Genomic DNA, 19,532 nt, shown 5'->3' with positions numbered 1-19,532 from the left:
GCATGTCCATTAATTCCGGGTTGGACATGGCTTTATACGTCAGGCGCAGATTGCCTCTGAGCAGGCGGTACGCCACTGAGTAGAGCTGGAGTTTCTTTAACCGGGCAGCATATGGCATCTGTTTGAGCCCTTTGATCCTCTTGGTGAGGTACTTTTGGGGTCTTTCCAGTTGCTGCAGGTGTCTGGTAAGATACATCCCAAAAGGGGCATTGTACTCAATTATGGGCCTGATGAGGGATGAGTAAAGAGGCATGATGACCTCCCCTGACCTAGATGTGAATCCCTTCATGATTAGGTGGGCTATATAAAATGTTTTTCTAACCTAGACGTGTCCAACCTGTGGCCCGCGGGCCGCATGCGGCTCTCAGAGCTCTTCCTTGCGGCCCTCAACATCTAACTGCAACATCGATATATGCATGCCCCAAAACACTTTTTTTGTTTTGTGTTTTTCACTCCCATGACCTGTAATGCTAATGTCGGTGTGTGCATGTGCCAAAGCACCCTTCTAGTTTTGTTTTTGAGCCAAAAAAGGGTCAGTGTGTTTACGCCATTATTTTGCGCCGAACAATCAGTGTGTGTGTGAGTGTGTGTTCTCGCTGAAGAGGGAATCATGTATGGATTTGTCACTGTTGCCTTTGAAAAGGACAGCAATTACCTGTATTAACAGGTAAGTATGGAGTGAGTGAGTGCATGCATGAAAGCAGAATTGTGTGCGTGAAAGTAGAAGAAGAGTGTGTGTGTGTGTGTGTGTATGTGTGTATATGTGTGCATGACTGAGAGAGACGCATGCACAAAGAGGCTAACAATGATCGGTCTACCTACTGAACACAAAAACGTTAGCTCACAAATATATCATACATTAAGAGTACACTTTCAGTAAATTGTGGCTTTCCTGACAGGGAGAGTATTGTATTGAACATGAACTCATACCTCTTAACTGTATGGATTTTCAAAGAATGTCTGGATTTTTGCCTCATCTTCCAATTTGTGTCTTTTGCTTTGGAAATGAAAGTAGTCATCCAAGGTAATGCAGTTCCAGGGAGTAAGAATGAGACAGCAGCCTAGGGTTAGTGGGTCAGTAGTGGACTGACTATGTGGGACTGTAGCATATAAAGTTGTATTGTTTTTTCAGACAAACAAAAAAGCACCTAGTACTGTTTTTTCATTGGTGGGTTGTAAGCAGTGGTAGATTGAACAACAGTAAGCATAGCTTTGGTGGATTATCAATACTGGCAAATCAAGTGGGCACAATGTCAATTTTTAAATGTTGGGGATTTTAGTGCGTATGTGTGTGCTTATGTGTTGGGAGTGCTGCAACAGTAGATGATTATTAACGACAGAGACTTACAGACTGTGGAGAATATGTTTCTTTGTTTCAAAACCTAATACTTGGGTACGCACGCCAGAAGTAGATTTTTTAAGACATAGCTTCTTGCCATTTACAGTGGATGGATATTTACATTTAATGGACAATGTATTAGAGTGGGCCTGTGGGGTTCTGAAGGCTGCCAAGTCTACCACTGCCAATGTCTTGTAAAGTGACCTGGAAATGGATATTGGGATGTCACTGAATAAATATAGTAAGTGGGATTAGAAATATAGTTTAATTAAACAAAGTGTACTTTCAATTTACAGGCCATAATTTCATTTATTTCAGGTAGTCCAGATACTGGTAGATTGTATACCATTAGACTTAATTAGGGAGAGCTATCATTCTGGGGAAACAATCAGCCCTAGTTTCAATGAAAGCTCTGTGGTTGCTTGCAGGTAGGAAGTTGCAGGATGTTGATGCAATGTGTTTTATTTATTATTTTTAATGCATCTGTCATTTCAAAGCATGGTTTTCTTTGATGCAGGACTGAATGAGCCATATATAATAATGGGATAGAAAGATTATAAGTGATGTATAATGTTTGCAGCTACAGTTGTTTTAATGGTGTCTGTGATGCATAACTATTTTTGGGCCTGTGTCCCACTTTTATTTTTCGCTTTGTCCAGATTTCCTGCTCTAAGGTTGAGAGGTATGGTTCCATACTAAATCAGAAGTTGTATTTATCTTGGAAGACTTTTCGGCATAATTATGAAAAACAGAGCCTTTTTAATATCTCTGCTTATTTCCAATATAAACTGCCATGTAACCTTGCAAATAACCTTATTAAGCTACTTTACTTCTTTTGGAATTGACAGGTATGATTCATCTGTTCGGACATAAGCATAGAGTACTAATGTGACTTTGATTTCTTGCAGCAGTCTGTGGTTTACATAATCAAAATAACTTTTCTGTGTTTCTGGGTGTGTAATCAATTTAACAGTTTTAAAGATGTTTTCCAGAAATAAATAAATATATAATAAATAAATAAATAATCCTCTCTACACTTTGAGCTATTGACAAAGTCTGGGAATTTGTTTTTTTCAAAAGCGAAGGTCAGCATTACAGCTCAGTAAACTGTCAATCTGTGAGTAACTTCTGCACAAATTAAAATGTCTGAATGTCAAATGGCTTTAGATTGGGGGGAAGTTTATTTTTATTTATTTAATTTTACATTTGTTTACTGGGAAAGTCAGACTGGACACAGGTCCATTTTCAGCGCAGGCCCGGGGTGAAAAGCTCCAAAAATAACACAAAACAATATAATACAATACATGAGAGAGAGAGAGAGACAGCAAATTATGGATGTAGTACTCATACAATATGGCAGAGATTACATCTCGTAACAGTGAGAATCACTGAGGTACAGAATAAACTTGAAAACATTTTTTTTTTTACAGTTATAATTACAGCAAGGCAAATATCAATGAGTAAAGTTTTTTAGGAGAAAGCTGTTTGTACATAGCTGAAGCTCTGAAACAATCTTTTGGTATGGATTAACCTGGGGATTGACACAAGTTATATGTTTACACCACTATGTAGCATTATAGTTTATGGTTTTCTTATTGATTTACTTTTTGCCTAGCAGTTATTGTTTGTTGATTTATTGATGGTCCTTTTGGTGGTGGGAAATTACATGGATGAATCCATCTCGATTATGATTTTTTTTTTTTCAGATATTTTGACTTCCAGACAATTTCATTCAGTGAGTGGGTGTCATGCGATTACTGAGGTTGCCTATTTTACAAGTAGGGGCTTTTGTGTGTGTGTGTGTGTGTGTGTGTGTGTGTGTGTGTGTGTGTGTGTGTGTGTGTGTGTGTGTGTGTGTGTGTGTGTAAGAGAGAAAGAGATTTAATATGTATACTGTCGCCTCACAGTAAGACGCTGTTCGGTTCGACTCTCAGCTAGAGCGTCTTCTGCGTGGAGACATGCGTAAATGGGCATGCCTTCATTGAAGATTGTGCGTCAGGGCTGGCAACTTGGTACGTAAAAATCAACTGCCAATCATTAGCGGACCAGAGTTCCGCTGTGGCTACCCCTAACCAGGAAAAGCTGAAAGACCCAACAACAACTGAATATAATTTTGCAAATGGAATTCTTAGTTAAACATGCCCCTCTTCTTGGGCAACTAGACTTGACTAACCAATATTAGATCTTAGCCATCCAGCTGGGAAAAGTTTGTATGTGGATTTTCCACCTGATTTGATGAAGGCTCTGCTACTTACCCAAGGACTACATTTATGGCTATCCATCCAGCCAGCGTGTTGCTGAACTACATTGTTTGATAATGAGAGTAGCTTTTTACAGAAGTTGAAGGTTTTTGTGTCAAGAACCTGTCCAGAAAAAGTGACTTGTTTATGTTGCAGTGAAGGCTGTGGTCTTTGTAGTGAGCGTTTTAAGTATAACCAGTATTTCTGAGGTAGAGGAAGTCTCTTAAGGCAGGATCTTTCTTAGCCTGGAAAGCAAGCCAATGGTGACATTTATAGGGGCCAGTGAGAGACAGAGGAAAGCAAGAAGCTTTTTAGTCTGTTTGGATAACATAGTGAACTTAGTCCTTTGACCTTTTTTTGTCAGAAATGGTTGTAGTCTTTCTTTTGGCAGGGTGTTTTGCTAAGGCACATGCCAAAAGGGGCATTGCACTCAATAATGGCTCTTGTAAAGAAAGAATACAGGGATGTTATGACCTCCTTGTCCCTGGATGAGATACTCTTACTAATGAAGTGGGCCATGTAAAAAAATTTCCTTACAATGGAGACAACGTGGTGGTCAAAAGTCAGGTTTCTATCAACCTGGGTGTCCAAGTACCATACGACTTATTGCATGCTTACAACATTGTTATTAATGCGATAATTTGTGGGGACATCACTCTCCTCAAAGGAGATGATGATGCATTTTTTGGCATTTAGCTTGAGGCCATATTTCTGGCACCAGTTATTTGTTTGGGTGAGTTTGGTTATTTTTGTGGATTATAGTATTGTAGGACTGCTGATGTTGACATTTTACATAGTTGGACTGCTGGAATGGTTTTCCCAGTGAGAAATGCTAGTGGTGTAGTGAATATCTGTTTATCTGTAAAAAAAATAAATAAATATATATATATATATATATATATATATATAGAGAGAGAGAGAGAGAGAGAGAGATTAACTAAGATGTTAGAGTTAACTGTTAGATTACAGAATTAGAATTAGAATGAGAATTAGAATTTTAAGGCAAATATTAGGCATTTATTACATTTATTCATTGTTCAAATGCACCTACAGTACAGCCAGGAGGGCGACTGTGGTCTTCCGGAGCAACGAAAGAGGTAACTGTATGTTATATTTTATATGCAGCCCCAAGACCATTTCTGTTCACTCAATGTGGCCCCAGCAAGCCAAAAGGTTGGACACCCCATCTAACCACTTTGGCCACATGGTTTTCAAATGAGAGATTGCTATCAACTTGGGTCCCCAGGTCCCTAATTACTTCTTCCGTACTTAATGGATTACCACCTATGTGGTAATTTGTGGGCACTTTGTTTTTGCCAAAGGGGATGACTGTACACTTTTTGGCATTTAGCTTGAGGCCATGGCTCTGGCACCAGTTGTCTGTTTCTATGAGGCCCTTTTGTAGGATGCTTGTGTCAGCTGGAGAGTCAATTATGGCACCTAGTTTGCAGACATCTGCAAACTTGGTCAGCCACAGTCCTTCCGTGTTGGCCTGTACCTCAGAGAAATATATACCGAACAAGAGAGGTCCCAGGACTGAGCCTTGTGGGATGCCACTTGTAACTGGTTTGGAGTCTGACATGGCTCCAGCAATTCTAACCGTGTGGGTTCTGTCCTTGAGCCAGTATGCAACCCATCTAGTGACATAGGGGTTTATATTTAAGCTGGTGAGCTTATCTATAATGCCGAGTGGGGTATTGTATCGAAGGCTTTTGCGAGGTCCAGGTAGGCTGTGTGGACCACCTTCCCCTCGTCAATGGCCTTGGTGACTGTTTCAAAGAAATCGACCAGGTTTAAGAGGCAGGATCTGCCCTTAAGAAAGCCAAACTGGGTAGGATCCAGTGTCTGTAGGTCCCCAATATCTTTATTTATGAGGTTCATGATGATCCTTTCCATAGCTTTGCAGACCAAGCTAGTCAGGCTTATGGGGCGATAGTTTCCAGGATCCATTGAGGCACCACCTTTGTGGAGAGGGACCACTGTTGCTGTACACCACTCTTTGGGTATATATCCTGTAGTAAGGCTGAGATTGAACAGTAGTTTTATGTTTGGGTTTAGCTCTTCTTGGAGTTCATGTAGGACACAGCCCAGGACACCGTCTGGTCCCATTGATGCTGTGTTTTTTGCTTTGGAGAGGGTGGCTTTTACCTGAGCATCTGAGATGTCAGGGGGCAGCACTCTGCTGGGATAGATATTTGCCCGTTTGGTGGGGGGGGGGTTGCGCTGAACCTGTCAGCTAGGATGTTGGCAATGTCTGTGGGTTCGGTGTATTTTTTGTCATTTTGGACTAATTCTGAGCATATCTGGGAATTCCCACCCAGGTTCCTAACATAACTAAAGAAAGCCTTGTGATTATCCTTAGTGTCCTGTGCAATTTTTCTCTCGAAGCTGGCCTTAGACGATTTTATGAGTGCCCGTAGTTTTTTGCTAATACTGATCAGAGATGCCTTCCCTTTTTGGGATTTTGCTCTATCATGTAGTAGCTTCCTCCTTCTATTGTATAGTTTGTTTATGGCTGGGGTCCACCAGACAGGACGCCTGCCTTTGGAGGACTGGGTCTTGGTTTTATTTGGAATTGCATGATCCATGCATTCCTGAAGGTGTTCATAGAATGCGTTTATAAAGGATTCTGTGGTCTGGGCCATATTTTCCACAGGCCCAGGGGCTTTGAAGGATTCCACCTCGGTTTTGAGGAGTGTGAAATTTGCTTTAGAGAGGTTTTTCACTATGGTTTTCTGAACAGGGGGTGGGGTCGGCATGTGAATATCCAGTGAGATTAGTTTACGGTCTGATCTTACCAGTGAGGAATACACTTCTGGTCTGGAGCATAGAGCCCCCATGTTGGTGATGATCAGGTCCAGTATGTTTTCCCATCTTGTGGGAGTGGTAACAAGTTGTTCCATAGCATTTGAGTTTATAAATTCTAGGATCCTTTGGGCTAGGGTGTTGGAGCTAGAGTAATGCTCCCAGTCTATGTTTCGGTAGTTGAAGTCACCCAATATAATGGTGTTTGGAGAGACCTTCATATATTCCAGTGTTCTCAGGAAGGCCGAGTGGGGTTCCTGGGTTTGGGAGGGTGGTCTGTTGCAGGCTATAAATTGGAAAGCAGTTTTACCCACTGTTAGTTGCACATGGATAGTCTCTGATGCTTCGTGCTGTGCCACCAGTCTGGAGATGTGGATATCTTTGACGAATATTGATACTCCCCCTCCTTTTGTGGTTCGGTCCAAGTTTTGGGGCCGAAAAGCATGGTATGAGGTATAACCTGGTAGTGCTGGGGTGCTCTCAGGAGCCTTGAACTAGGTTTCTGTTACTGCACAGATATCGATGTTCTCCATGCTAAGGAGAGTTTCGAGCACGTGCATCTTGAGGTAATACTTTATCTATAGTAACCTATAGTGAGCAGTGTAATATTATGCATGCTCCACATTGAGGTGGGGGAGTTAGATGCATTATACCTTTAAATGCCAATGAACTCTCAACAATAATTAGAATGTCATGAGGCATACAGACATTTTACAGAGGTGAGTCTGCAATATAGCCTTTATGAAATGTACAGCATATATTCTTATGAGGATTATTTACTAAATCTCCTGCCATGTCTAGATCAGATCTCATTTCACATGAGCTAGTGAATCTTTCTGAACTCCTATTATCTCCTTACCTCCTAGGATGCTCAAATGTTTATGCAGAATTACCATCTTGGAATTAATGATTTATTTATAGCTGGAAAAAGAAATCAGAGCAAATAAAGTTCTGTCTGACTGAGAGCACGGATTCCTTATGGCAAGGAGTCTTAAAATCATGAATATGCAGAAATCTTCTAAAAATTGTCTAACACAGACTGGGAAATTTTATAATGGAGTCCCATAATTGATGAAGCACTTCTGTTTTCTGAATAGAACTTTCTTGGATATCTTTAAGTCTTTCACTGCTCATGTAAAATGTAGGCATATGTAAAAATATTTTTATTTTTATATAATGTAAGTGATTTAACTGTGGAGCTTTTCTCCCCAGGCCTCAGGTGAAAATGGGTTTTGCCCAATCAGACTTTCCCAGCCATCTAAGTCAAATAAATAAATAAATGATGTCCCTTGTTTAAAGAGTTATGGGGCAGACTAACCTGGTGTTTCCTGGGTGATTTCTGATGTCAAGGCTGCAGTGATTGCTGAAATGATAAAGACAATAAATGTATGTAGTCTCTGAAGTATAGACTGCTGGTCTGCTTTAATGCCTATAGACAATTCTGCAGGGCATGGAATAGCTCTATAAAGGAGAAGAGAAATACTGTCTCTAAAGCTAAATAGTGGTAGTTCCAGATATGTGCAGAAGGGCATTAATATGTTCCTACTACTAGTCTGCACCTGGTTCAGATAGTATACTGTAGCCTAAGAATTCAAAGGTGCTTTCCTTTCCTCCTTTCCCAAATGTAATAAGTTAATGCAATGAGCCGCTGAAAAGAACAGGTCATGGACTTTTACTTTTATTCCCTTAATATCTTCCATCTTCTGGGAATTAGCAGAGAACATACAAAGAAATTATTTTGAAAAATTAAAAACTCCAAAACTCACCTGACAATTAATCCATGTGTGTGTCTGTATCAGCTAAATGGCTTCTGAATACCCTTGACTTTCCACTTTTTTTACTTTTTAAGTCCTTACTGGTTCATTCAGGCCCACTAGGTGTAGTCATACCATGTTTTGCCTTTTATTTGAGATTGTCAATATAGCGTACTTTGGAAACACTGAGGTTAAGATCAAGTTTGATATTTATAAACATTAAGGTGCCTGCAAAATACCCTAAATAACATCCCAACCAAACAGTAAAAAGCTCACAGAGACAAGCCAGTCAGTAGAAACCCCAAGAACAACCCAGCTAAACTAGAGTCTTCACTGTGTAATACCTTATTTACTTATAAATACATATATAAATATATAAAAAAGGGATCCATTCGGTTAGTCAGACGTTTGAAATATCATGTTTTAGGTTTTGTAGTTATTTTTTCTAAATTTAGAAATATCAGAAGTGTTGGTTACCAGCTTGAAGCATGAAACTCTAAAATCTGGCATTACTGTCGGAGTATTATTTTAATCATTTACTAGAAAATTAAGAATTTTTTGAAGGAGAGGGCAAAACAATGAAACTAAAACAGGGATGGTCTGCTGGTATTTATGTTTGGGATGCCACAGTACAGTGGGGATTGGGAAGTTACTCTTTCCACACTGTAATACAATCTTCACCTCTGGTAAATATAACTAGCAGGGGGTGTAAGGCAGTTTGTCTCCCTGCATAAAAGATTATTTTTTTGCAGAGGTGCAGCTGGCTTATCTAAAATCTTGTGATAGTCCCATGAACTTGCAACCCCCCCCCCCCCCACTCAGCTCTTAAAGTGAAGATAAAAAAAACTGCAGGAAGATGATTGGCTTCCAACAGTATAGCAGCCAATCCACATACCCCACCCTGGTCTTCAAGTGCAGAGCAGAAAAAAATGCGTTCAAATTACTGCAGGAAGCCAATCAGCAATTCAACCAATCATGCCTCACCAAATCTCTGCCTTCACCAACTCTTCAACTGAAGAGTCTTTGGATTACTGCAATGCAAACAGTCACTCCCTGACAAATCCACACCCTCCATCTCCAGTTGAAAAAAAATATCTTCAGATTGGTTTCCTACACTAATTCAACCAATCCACAGCCTCAAACTCTTCAATTGAAGGGCAAAAAAAGGACCTTTCACAACAAACCTCTCGATCATGTCCCCTCACATTTTGCTCATAACACAATGCAAACAATGTTCAGTTTATGTGTAGATTATTCACAGTGAAATCCAAGATTAAAGTTTACCTCCTAAAATTAATTTAAAATTATAAACATAGTTCTGTACAATGTATTTTTTAAGAAAATCACAGATGAGAAATTCAAAACTTACAAATTCACAGCTGTGTTTTAAGCAAAGTCTCTTAAGAGGAACAGAGGAGCAGTTCTTCTTCAACAGTTCAAGCTGAACTGCTGTAAATACATCCACTTGCAGTTTTCCTGTTTACTCCTTGAGCACATTCACAAGACTTTCTTTTTTGACATTTCAGAGCTTCATAGTCTGTTATGATCACGGCTCACCTGGAAAATCCACTCTAGACCCAAAATCGATTTCTGAAGAGAAGCAAACATCTCTGCCACTGTGCACTCATAATCCTTCATTTAATGGTTTTCTGACCATTTGCATGAAACACTACCATATTATACAATGTGTATACAAGGTGTCCATGCTGCTATGAAGTTCTTAACATAGCTTATGGTATATTTTACACCATTCTGCTGCAGTAAACAGCATTTCTGACACATTGTGACATCCACTGTGTCTCAACAACCTCTTTATGATCACAGGAACTACAGGTGTATTCTGAATGGAATAGGTTATTGAACCAGGATAAGCCACTCACATTCTTTTGCTTGACCTATCTCTAATAGTGACATGAAAAGGCTGTAGTGATAACGCCCACACACACAATATGGTGTTTACTGCAGGGGGGGTGCATGGTCAGTTACCAAGGGGAAGCTATGTCCTATCAAATATTGTGCCTACTTAATAGTGGCACATTCTTATTTTAGGGCCAAGTATCTTGTCTCGGCCTTACTTAGCCACATCCAATAAAAGGTAAAAGGTTAGACAAAAAAAATTCAGTAAAAACTGCAAGAAGGACTCAGCCAACCTAGAATCTTCACAGTGTAATACCTTAAATCTCTGTAGTGGTGGCCCATGGGATATATAAAAATGATCCGTAAGGACATACCAGTGTTTTAGCTGCATGGCTTCTGAATGTCCATGACTTTTTACTTTTTTTAAGTGTTTATGGGTACATTCAGGCCAATAAAGTCAAACTCCACTAGTTGTTGGCATGCCATGTTTTGGACTCTTTGTGACCTTGTCAGTACAGCATAATTGGATTGTTTGGCTATACTTTAGAAAAAAAGTGCTTAAAACCTAGCCTGATGTCATAAACGTTAGGGTGCCTGGGATATTCTCCCAAAATATGGCTATGTGCTAGTTTTATTGTAACTGTTCTAAAAGGTTATGGGACAAATGGTTGGTTCAGATTTTCTTTCTTCGTTTGTGCTTTCCCTGTATGGCAAGGCATTCCTCAGCTGAATATATGGGAATAGGATGAGATTGGACCAATCTGCTTATCTGTTTCTACTTCTGTTCTGGATATATTTTCTGTGGCTATGCTTAATGTATCATTCTCCTGTACTTTGTAAAAAATGTATTGCTTGTTTGCACATATGTACATCTTCTAAGTCAAGAAAACTTGTTTTACATTGATGTAAAATAGGGGGTATAACTCCTTCACAAATGAATATATGTATGTGAGTTTCCTATTGTCATATCCCTTCATCTTCAAAACAGAACTCATGGCAGTGGCTTTTTTTCATCTTTTGGTTTTGATAGTTCCTTCACTTTATTTCAGTAACACTCTCTTTAAGTTCCTGTTGCTGAGTTTCTGTTCCTGTTTCTGACCAGACCTCTGTTTTTCACATTACAGAGAGAAACCAAGAACTCTGATCAGGTTCTCTTTCTTCTGCTTGCAGGTATATTGCTATGGGTCTCTCAATCTCTGTCTCCACACAGACATGCTTCATTACATTAATGGATGGAATATTCAGACAAGATTCCATATCATGTATTATGGGTACTTCCCTTTCAGTTTCTGCACTGACTTCTTTCAGTGACTTGATGACTGGAGTTTTTTAGCAGGACTTAGTAAGAAATTTCTGATAACGGGCAGGTTCTTCTAGCCCTTTCAACTAAAGCCAGATTCTATTTCACTTAGAAGAGTCCACACCTATCTTTTTCTTTTCATCTGGACTGTTCTTTTATCAGTATGTCAGGCTGTTACTGCACCCTTCCATTATTACTAGGGGTATAATCAGCCCACATAGTATCTAACTCTGATTCCTGCCCCCCCCCCCCCCCATAATTTTCATAGTGCCTTGAACTGAGGGAAGTCTTGCCCATTTGTGATAATCGTTAAAGCCATATGTTAAATTAAGCATAAAAGCTGTAGTAAGTAGCTCTTTGCCCAACAGAGTTTGAATTTCTACATGAATCATCAGATGTTCCTTCTTATTTCCACATGTCGTCGTTTCACAGCAAGAGGTTCCCTGGTTCACTTCTCGGCTGGGGAACCTTCTGTTCAGAGTCTGCATGTCCTCCCTGTCCAGGTGGGTTTCCTTTGGGTAATCTGGTTTCCACCCACATTCCAAAGACATGCAGTACGTAGATTGGACACTATAAATTGGCCATAGGTGTGCATGTGCATGTGAGTGTGTACTGTGGAAGAAGTACTGTGGCAGGGCAAGTCACCCAGCAGTGTAAACCTCTGGTCTTATTGTTCCCTAATAAGTGTATTCATTATCCCAGAATACACTAGTTCCTTCAATTCCTTCCCATCAATTGATATCATATATCTGACTAACTTGATTGTGGCTCAGAGAAGATATATTGATTTTACTATTCCAGGTTATTTTATTACACTTTGTTCGGTGCGTTTCTATTATCAGCATAATGGTTAGAAATCACAATTTTGATGGCACAACATTAACATTTTCATTACTAGTATGTTGTTTTGAAATCACATTTTTAGGTACAGCTAGTTAAGTATTTGAATCTGTTGCTTATACTTCTGCACCTTCTGCATCTGGGTTGTGGCTGAAAAGGGTGCAAGGAAAAGCTCACCCATCCAGTCAAAAAATAAAATAAAAATAACAATAAATAAATAAATAAATACATAAATAAAGAAACAATGTTTAGCAATTTGCACTTCTTCCTACATCTAAAACATAGTATTTTAGCTGCAGATGTGTTAGTCTACTGTTTCTTAAATACTTACTTAGGTTGCTCAGTTTTAAACAGAGCTTCATTAGCAAATAAACTTTCAGTTAACCCAACTGATCCACCAGTACTCTTAGAGTCACTCTGGGAAGCACTCTTATGTAAATTATTTGAAAGTGCTAGAATACCTACCATTTTACTTTTCCTGTTAACTTTTGGCTCTAAGTTAAAAATATACCTTAAATTTAACATTTATAATCTTGCCCCATGAAAAGGCTTTTTGCTCTGTGCACCATATTACTTACTGCAACTTATTCCAGGACCACAAAGCCTCAGTGTAAGTTACAATGTTTTGATTGCCCACTACCTGCAACTGTTTGTCTGAACATAGACAAACTCATAAAGTAAATGAGTTCAAAAGACTATTAAAATCTGGTGTTCAGAAATTACTTATGAATCTGAAATCCTAGTATTATATATGCTTTAACTTTGCTTACTTTCAATTGTCCTATATCTGTACCTGTAAAATGATTATTATAAGGGATGACAGCCACCTGATCCTTATAATACCAGACAACTTTACAAGCAGTGTTAATACTTTTTATATATTCTCACACTAGTTTTTTAGCTCTCTTCCTGCATAGAAAATACTTCTTTCCTACATATGCCCTATAAACTTTCAGACTCCACCACCACTAAATATCCTTCTAACTGAAACTTCTTTTTCCTTCTTGATCCCTAATTCCCCACCACCTGCCAACTATAACATGCAGATCCATTTACATAATCATGCTACTCCTCAGCTTATCCTCTCTTTTTCTGCTACTGGGTCTCATCCTACTATGACTCTATAATAGCCCTCAACATATCTCCAACTTTGTCGCAACCAGTAATTTATACTTCCTCCCTACACTCTCCAAATTTATTAATGATGTCCCTCATTTTTTACCCCCAAATATAAACTGATTAACTCCATTTCAACTCAATCCAAAACAAAATTAAGTGGAAAAATATTCTCTAAAAACAGGTATTAATAATTCCCCAATATACTAAAATCCTTCTAGGAGGAGACATTCACCTTAATCCTGGCCCCAAGTATCACAATAAACATCAAGACAATTCTCTTCCGCACACTACTCTATCCTTACAATGGTCAACTCCCAACCACAGTATAAGAAATAAAACTGCTGAATTACCATACCTGGATTACCCAATAAACCTGACATTCTCGCGTAACTGAAACACGGCTTAAACTCAGCATAAACAATGACAAAATGATACCTCCCAGCTCTAATGTCATCCATAATGACCATATAAAGAGGAAAGCTGGCAGTGATGCCTTAATATTTTCCAACTACCACATTTCCCCGTACAACAAACCACTACCAAAATTAAATTCAGCAGAGCCTCTTATTACTTTCCTGAAGCTAAACAATTGTAAACAAATATGTATTCCTGTTCTTTACATCCCTCTTGGTGACAATACAGCTATCTTTGAAGACATCCTACATCAGATATCCATAACAATTCCACAAGAAAAAATTCTGCTAGGTGATGAGAATGTCAATTAGTTGGACATAAACTATCTCCTCTACATCTAGTTTGAACTTATTTGGTTTCACATAGCTAATTAGTAGTACCACACATTATAGCAATACTTCAAATACGCTATTTGTCTGGATCCTAGTATCAGACACTAGTAAATATACCACATCAGGTACAATGTTTGACTGTCTCAGTGATCATCTTCCAATCTATACAACCAGACATCTCACACATACACTTAAACAGCATGTTTCTAAAACAACATGCAACCTTTCCAGGTTTAACTATCTATTAACTGGAGCTTCCTAAAAATCCTCCCTTTAGATGATGCTGAAAATGAATTCAGTACAACTTTCCTGAATATCCTGACTAGGATTATACTCTCTAGAGGGAAGAGACTAAAAACAAATGATACAATTTGACTATCCAAAAAGAGTAGAATGCTAATGCAGGATAGAGAAAAAACATGGATAGAATGGCAAAAATATAAAACACCATAATATCTTGAAAACTTCAGGATGCTTCCCAATCATACTACAAAGCAAAACAATGAAGACAAAAAGGTATACTATATGAACTTTCAGAATAATAGTAAACACAACCATAAAAAATTTTGGACAGCCATTAAAGAAATCTTGCATCCTGGCCATAAATTCATTTCTAAACTTTCTCCTAATAACTGATCACTCAAAATCACAATACAATTCAACTCTTATTTCAACGATAGTATAACATCTCTAAACAAGGATTCCCCAACATCTAACCCTAACCCTGCCCAGCAGCCACATATCACCACATTCACCTTCACCTTCAAGTCTGTGCCTGCAGCCTATAAAAAAATACTCTTAAACAAACTCAAAACATATTCTATTTCAGCTGATGACCTTTCTGGTGAGTAACTTAAAATAGCAACTGAGTGTATTGCCTACCCTGCCTCAATCCTTATAAATACTGTAGGTCAATCCAGGAATCCCATGTTCCCCTTTCTCTGGAAAAAGTTAAACATTATCTATGTGCACAAAGGAGAAAATTCAGCAGATATTACTAACTTTAGATCTATGGCAATGTTATCTCCCCCTCCAAAATACTTGAAACGTATTCAGAAACAATTGCTAAACTTTCTCCTGCAAGAAGAACTCCTATCTCCCACACAGAATGGCTTATGTCCTTCGCACTTGTAACCCATGTAGATACTGTCACTAAAGCTAGAAATAATGGCAAACTAGTCTCTTCCTTATTTCTAGACTTGTCTAAAGCCTTCGACAAGTTTGTCATAGCAAACTTCTACTTCAAAAGTCTTCCTTAGGTCTCTCTTACCCCACCCTTCTATGGTTCAAAACCTACCCATTCATTAAGTATCAGTCAGTAAAACAGCACTCCACCCTCTCTCTATACCTCCCAGTCATCAGTAGTGCACCACAAGGCTCTAACCTTGGTCTCCCCCTGTTTAATATTCTCACCAATACGCTCCACTCATCCACACAATACACCTTCCAAATACAGTACACAGATGACTCCACACTTATTTCCACATCTGACAACATGGCAGACCTCCAAAAAATACTCAGGAAACTGTAGCAGCAACTGAAACATGGAGATGTAACTCACAACTCATGCTCAATCCTAAAAAAACAAACTACTACTCCCGCCAAATCCCTATCCCATGAAAAAACAAAACTTAAAATCCTCTATCTTGATAATACAACTATTGAAATCACTTATCATTGCAAATTATTAGGGATAACAGTGGATGATAATCTTAAATTTGCCTACATATACAAAGTTGCATAAGAAAAACTCATTAAAAACTAGGGATGCTTTATTGAGCCAAACACTTTCTCATTGATGCAACTAAAGTTACACTTGCCACTACGTATCTCCTCCCCACACTTCTTTATGTTTCTCCCATACTTATCACCCCTCAGACATTACAAAAATCAAAACTTGAACAATGCTATAAACAAAGTTGCTAAATATGCAGCAAATACCCCTTTCAAAACCCACCAATGTATAGCACTAACTAACATATACACACCTTCTTACCATTTATAAAATTACCCATAATCCATCTCCTTGTCCAGCACTAAATAACATTCTACACAGCTATGTCTTTAGTCGGTCATTATGATCCAATGGGTAAAACCTCCTGTCTGTCCACAAACCTATCAAATCTGGTGGGCATTGTCTGTACTCATACCATGTTGCTAAGTCCTGGAACTCCTTATCACTATCCATCAGATCAATAACCTCCCTCCCATCTATGAAAACTATTCTGAAAGACTTCCTAGCCAACAATTGGCTCTGTATTTGCTCAACACAAAGATAAACGATATCCCTAAATGTGAACAAATACCTAATCATACCTTGCATCTACTCTCCCTCTTCACTCACTTTCTTACATCTATCAGTTTCTCTTCCCTGGTTTTCTTTCTAAATATACCATAAGCCTGCTTTACTCTCACGTTGTATTGCAATTGTTGTTTGTATTATGTGGATGTGGATGTGGAAACCTTTTACTTTTCTAACTATTAAACCATTATCATACAACTTGTACCTATTCTTAACCAATGTTTTTATATTATATCTAATTTGGTATAATTATTTAAACTGTAGTTGTATTTTGTATTATTTTAACGACTGTAAAATGTATTGTTCTTAAAAATTTTTGTAATACTTTGAAGCTTTTCTTCCGTTCCTCCACTGGAAATGGGCTTCTACCTAACTGGACTTTCCTGTTAATCAAATGTCAATAAATAAATATTATCTTACCAAATCTTAATGTTATCATGTTGTTTTGCTGCTACTTGACGATGATTGTCTTTTGTAGTGATGGGTATGTACTAGTTTCTCTGTCTGATATTTTTTGCCATTTTTGAGGAGTCTGTTACTGCCCAAACCTCAGGTGAAAATGGAATTGGACCACAGAGACCTCAGGGTCATTAAATTATAAATAACTAAACAAAGAAACATTCATGTTTATTTCCAAATAAATGGTGGCTTACACTTCAGAAATACTTCAATAATCTTCAAGCTATCCTGACCAAACATATTTAATAACTGTTCTGACATGGGGTCTTGACTAAGATATCCAGCACAGCAGGGGGTAGAGAGGTAGCAGGCAGTACTCAATGGAAAATATTACTGTCCTGCATTTCAATAACCTTACATCAAGATCTCAATGACTGGGTACCTGATAGAAGACATGTGTCCAGTGAGACAGCTGAAGATATGTCTTTAAAAAATTAATGCAAATACAGCTATGATGCATGCATATAAAATATATATATATTTGTTTGTTTGTTTGTGTCTTTCGGCTTTTCCCAGTTAGGGGTCGCCACAGCGGAACTCCGGTCCGCTAATGATCGACAGTTGATTTTTACGTACCGGCTTGCCAGGCCTGCCGCACAACCTTCAACAAAGGTATGCCCATTCTTGCATGTCTCCACGCAGAAGATGCTCTAGCTGAGAATCGAACTGGACAGCGTCTTACTGTGAGGCGACAACGCAACCGCAGCACCACCACCGAGTGTATGTATATACATATATATATATATATATATATATATATATATATATATATATATATATATATATATATATATATATATATATATATATATATATATATATATATATATATGTATACACTTCAAAACATCTAAAACTCATAACATCTAAATTCAAAACATCAAGACTACATCTAAAACTCATAATATTGAATTTCATAACATTGAAACTTTATATCACAACATCGAACACTACAAATCACATGAAAATAACATCCCGTCCACCTATCCACCTATAGCAACACAAAACTAACAAACACACATTTTACTGCATTTCTGCAGGGAGGCAAATAATATATATATATATATATATATATATATATATATATATATATATATATATATATATATATTACATGGGGTACTAAAAGTCAGCATTCATTATTCTCTAGCACATGCCTGCGTAGCAGTACAGATATTGCCTTGATTCTTTTTCACAGTGGTTGCTGGTTTGTACACCAGTGCATGTGGGTATTTTGCTTCAGTGAAATCATATAGGTGGCAGAACTGCAGGGCCTATAGTTAAGTAGTTCAATATCAGAAGCCATTAATCAGTGAAATGCAATGTTTTTTCTTTAATTTCAGTTCAACTTCACATAGCTCAAATCACAGACTGGTTTCTAAATTAGAACCATGTTGAGTTTAAAATATATTTGTATAGTGCGTTGTTTTAAAGTAAGCTAAAATTATGAATAATGATCGATTTTTTTCTCATTTTCTGGCTATCAAAATGGATGAAGTCCTTATTTGTTAGATTCTGTCAAATTAATACAGAAATGATAGGTATGCATTTGTTACAAAACAAGAAACATACATCTGAGTGAAATGTAATTCTACAAAGATGACATTAAATATTCATGGATAACAATTCACAAATTCTCTTACCAGGAATTTTGACAACTATACCATTTAATGTCAGGGGCTGGAAACCCATTTGCTGTGCAGTAGTACATACCCGAACTGTTCATAGTATGGAGTTCAACATTCTTTAGATCTGCAAAAAGAATGGAAATTAATGTATGAGTGCTGTGCTGATTCAATTGATATAATTCATACTCATAGCTTGCTGCTTTGAATAAACAAATTATCGCATTAGTTAATAAACACGATCTACTGCCATATACGAAATGATCAATATGCTCACAGTCCCCCTATACCTCTGCCCATAGTCAGGTACTTGACTCATTACAGAACAGATTTCCATCTCGCATATCACTGCTGCTGGATTGGTATATATGACCTGAAATAGCGTGCAGTAGTCATATTCTTCAGCTGTCAAATTCCTCCTAGTGGGGGTGGGGGGGGGGGGGTGGTTGTAAAAAATAATTTGTGTACTTCCATTAGGGTTTTTGTTTTTTGCTGCCTGAATTAAATTTTCACTTCACTTAATTGTGCAGTGCTGTATCAGCCCAGGCCTTTATTTGTTCAGATGCTTTGATATATTTAATAAAGTATCCCTACATACTGTATGTATATTTTCTGATTATTTTCAGGATGTTTGACATCTCATGGAAAGTAAAGTGTTATGGCTGTCAAATATTTTGAAATACAGCTCATCTGCAGTACTTTTTTGTTTCTTGGAAGAGGGCAACATTCAGTTTCATTCACAGTGCAGCATTTAATAAAACATCTCATAGTAGGATAGACAACTGGGCCAGATTCTTGAATGCCAACACTAAGCGTGCACTGTTTTGAGTGACTAGACAACACAAGCATAACTCCCACCTTCTTCCTCATAATTTTAGTTTTCTTACTGATTTTCTTGCAGCCCTAAATATCAAGGGGGGTTAATGTGTACACTTAGTATAATCTTTCTGACTGGATAGACAGCACAAAAATGTGGTAAGGATGTTCTTTCTGTACACTTAGTGAAGGCATTCATGAATCTGGCAGAATATTCCTGTGCGCAATATTGCAAGGGATTTTCTGTACTCTCCTGCCACATTTTGGTCAGGTGCAGTTTCCAAATAAAAAGTGCAACCATAAGTAGAAACATAGGAGATACTATGATAG

At 38.0% G+C, this 19,532-nt stretch overlaps 1 protein-coding gene across 1 annotated transcript in view; it reads right to left on the bottom strand.

Annotated features, from left to right (window-relative positions):
• LOC122800812 (macrophage colony-stimulating factor 1 receptor-like) overlaps positions 1 to 19,532 on the bottom strand; it is an 875,741-nt gene that overhangs the window by 478,399 nt on the left and 377,810 nt on the right. The window contains exon 7 of the mRNA XM_044070092.1: positions 18,405 to 18,513. Coding sequence (XP_043926027.1) covers positions 18,405 to 18,513 — 109 coding nt within the window. The remainder of the gene's footprint in view (positions 1 to 18,404; positions 18,514 to 19,532) is intronic.

This window comes from Protopterus annectens, chromosome 4.part1 (genome assembly GCF_019279795.1).
Source record: "Protopterus annectens isolate FY-2018-M chromosome 4.part1, PAN1.0, whole genome shotgun sequence".
NCBI classification, from domain to species: Eukaryota; Metazoa; Chordata; order Ceratodontiformes; family Protopteridae; genus Protopterus; species Protopterus annectens.
The sequence above is the reverse complement of the archived record's forward strand: the minus strand, read 5'-3'. Positions and strand labels throughout refer to the sequence as shown.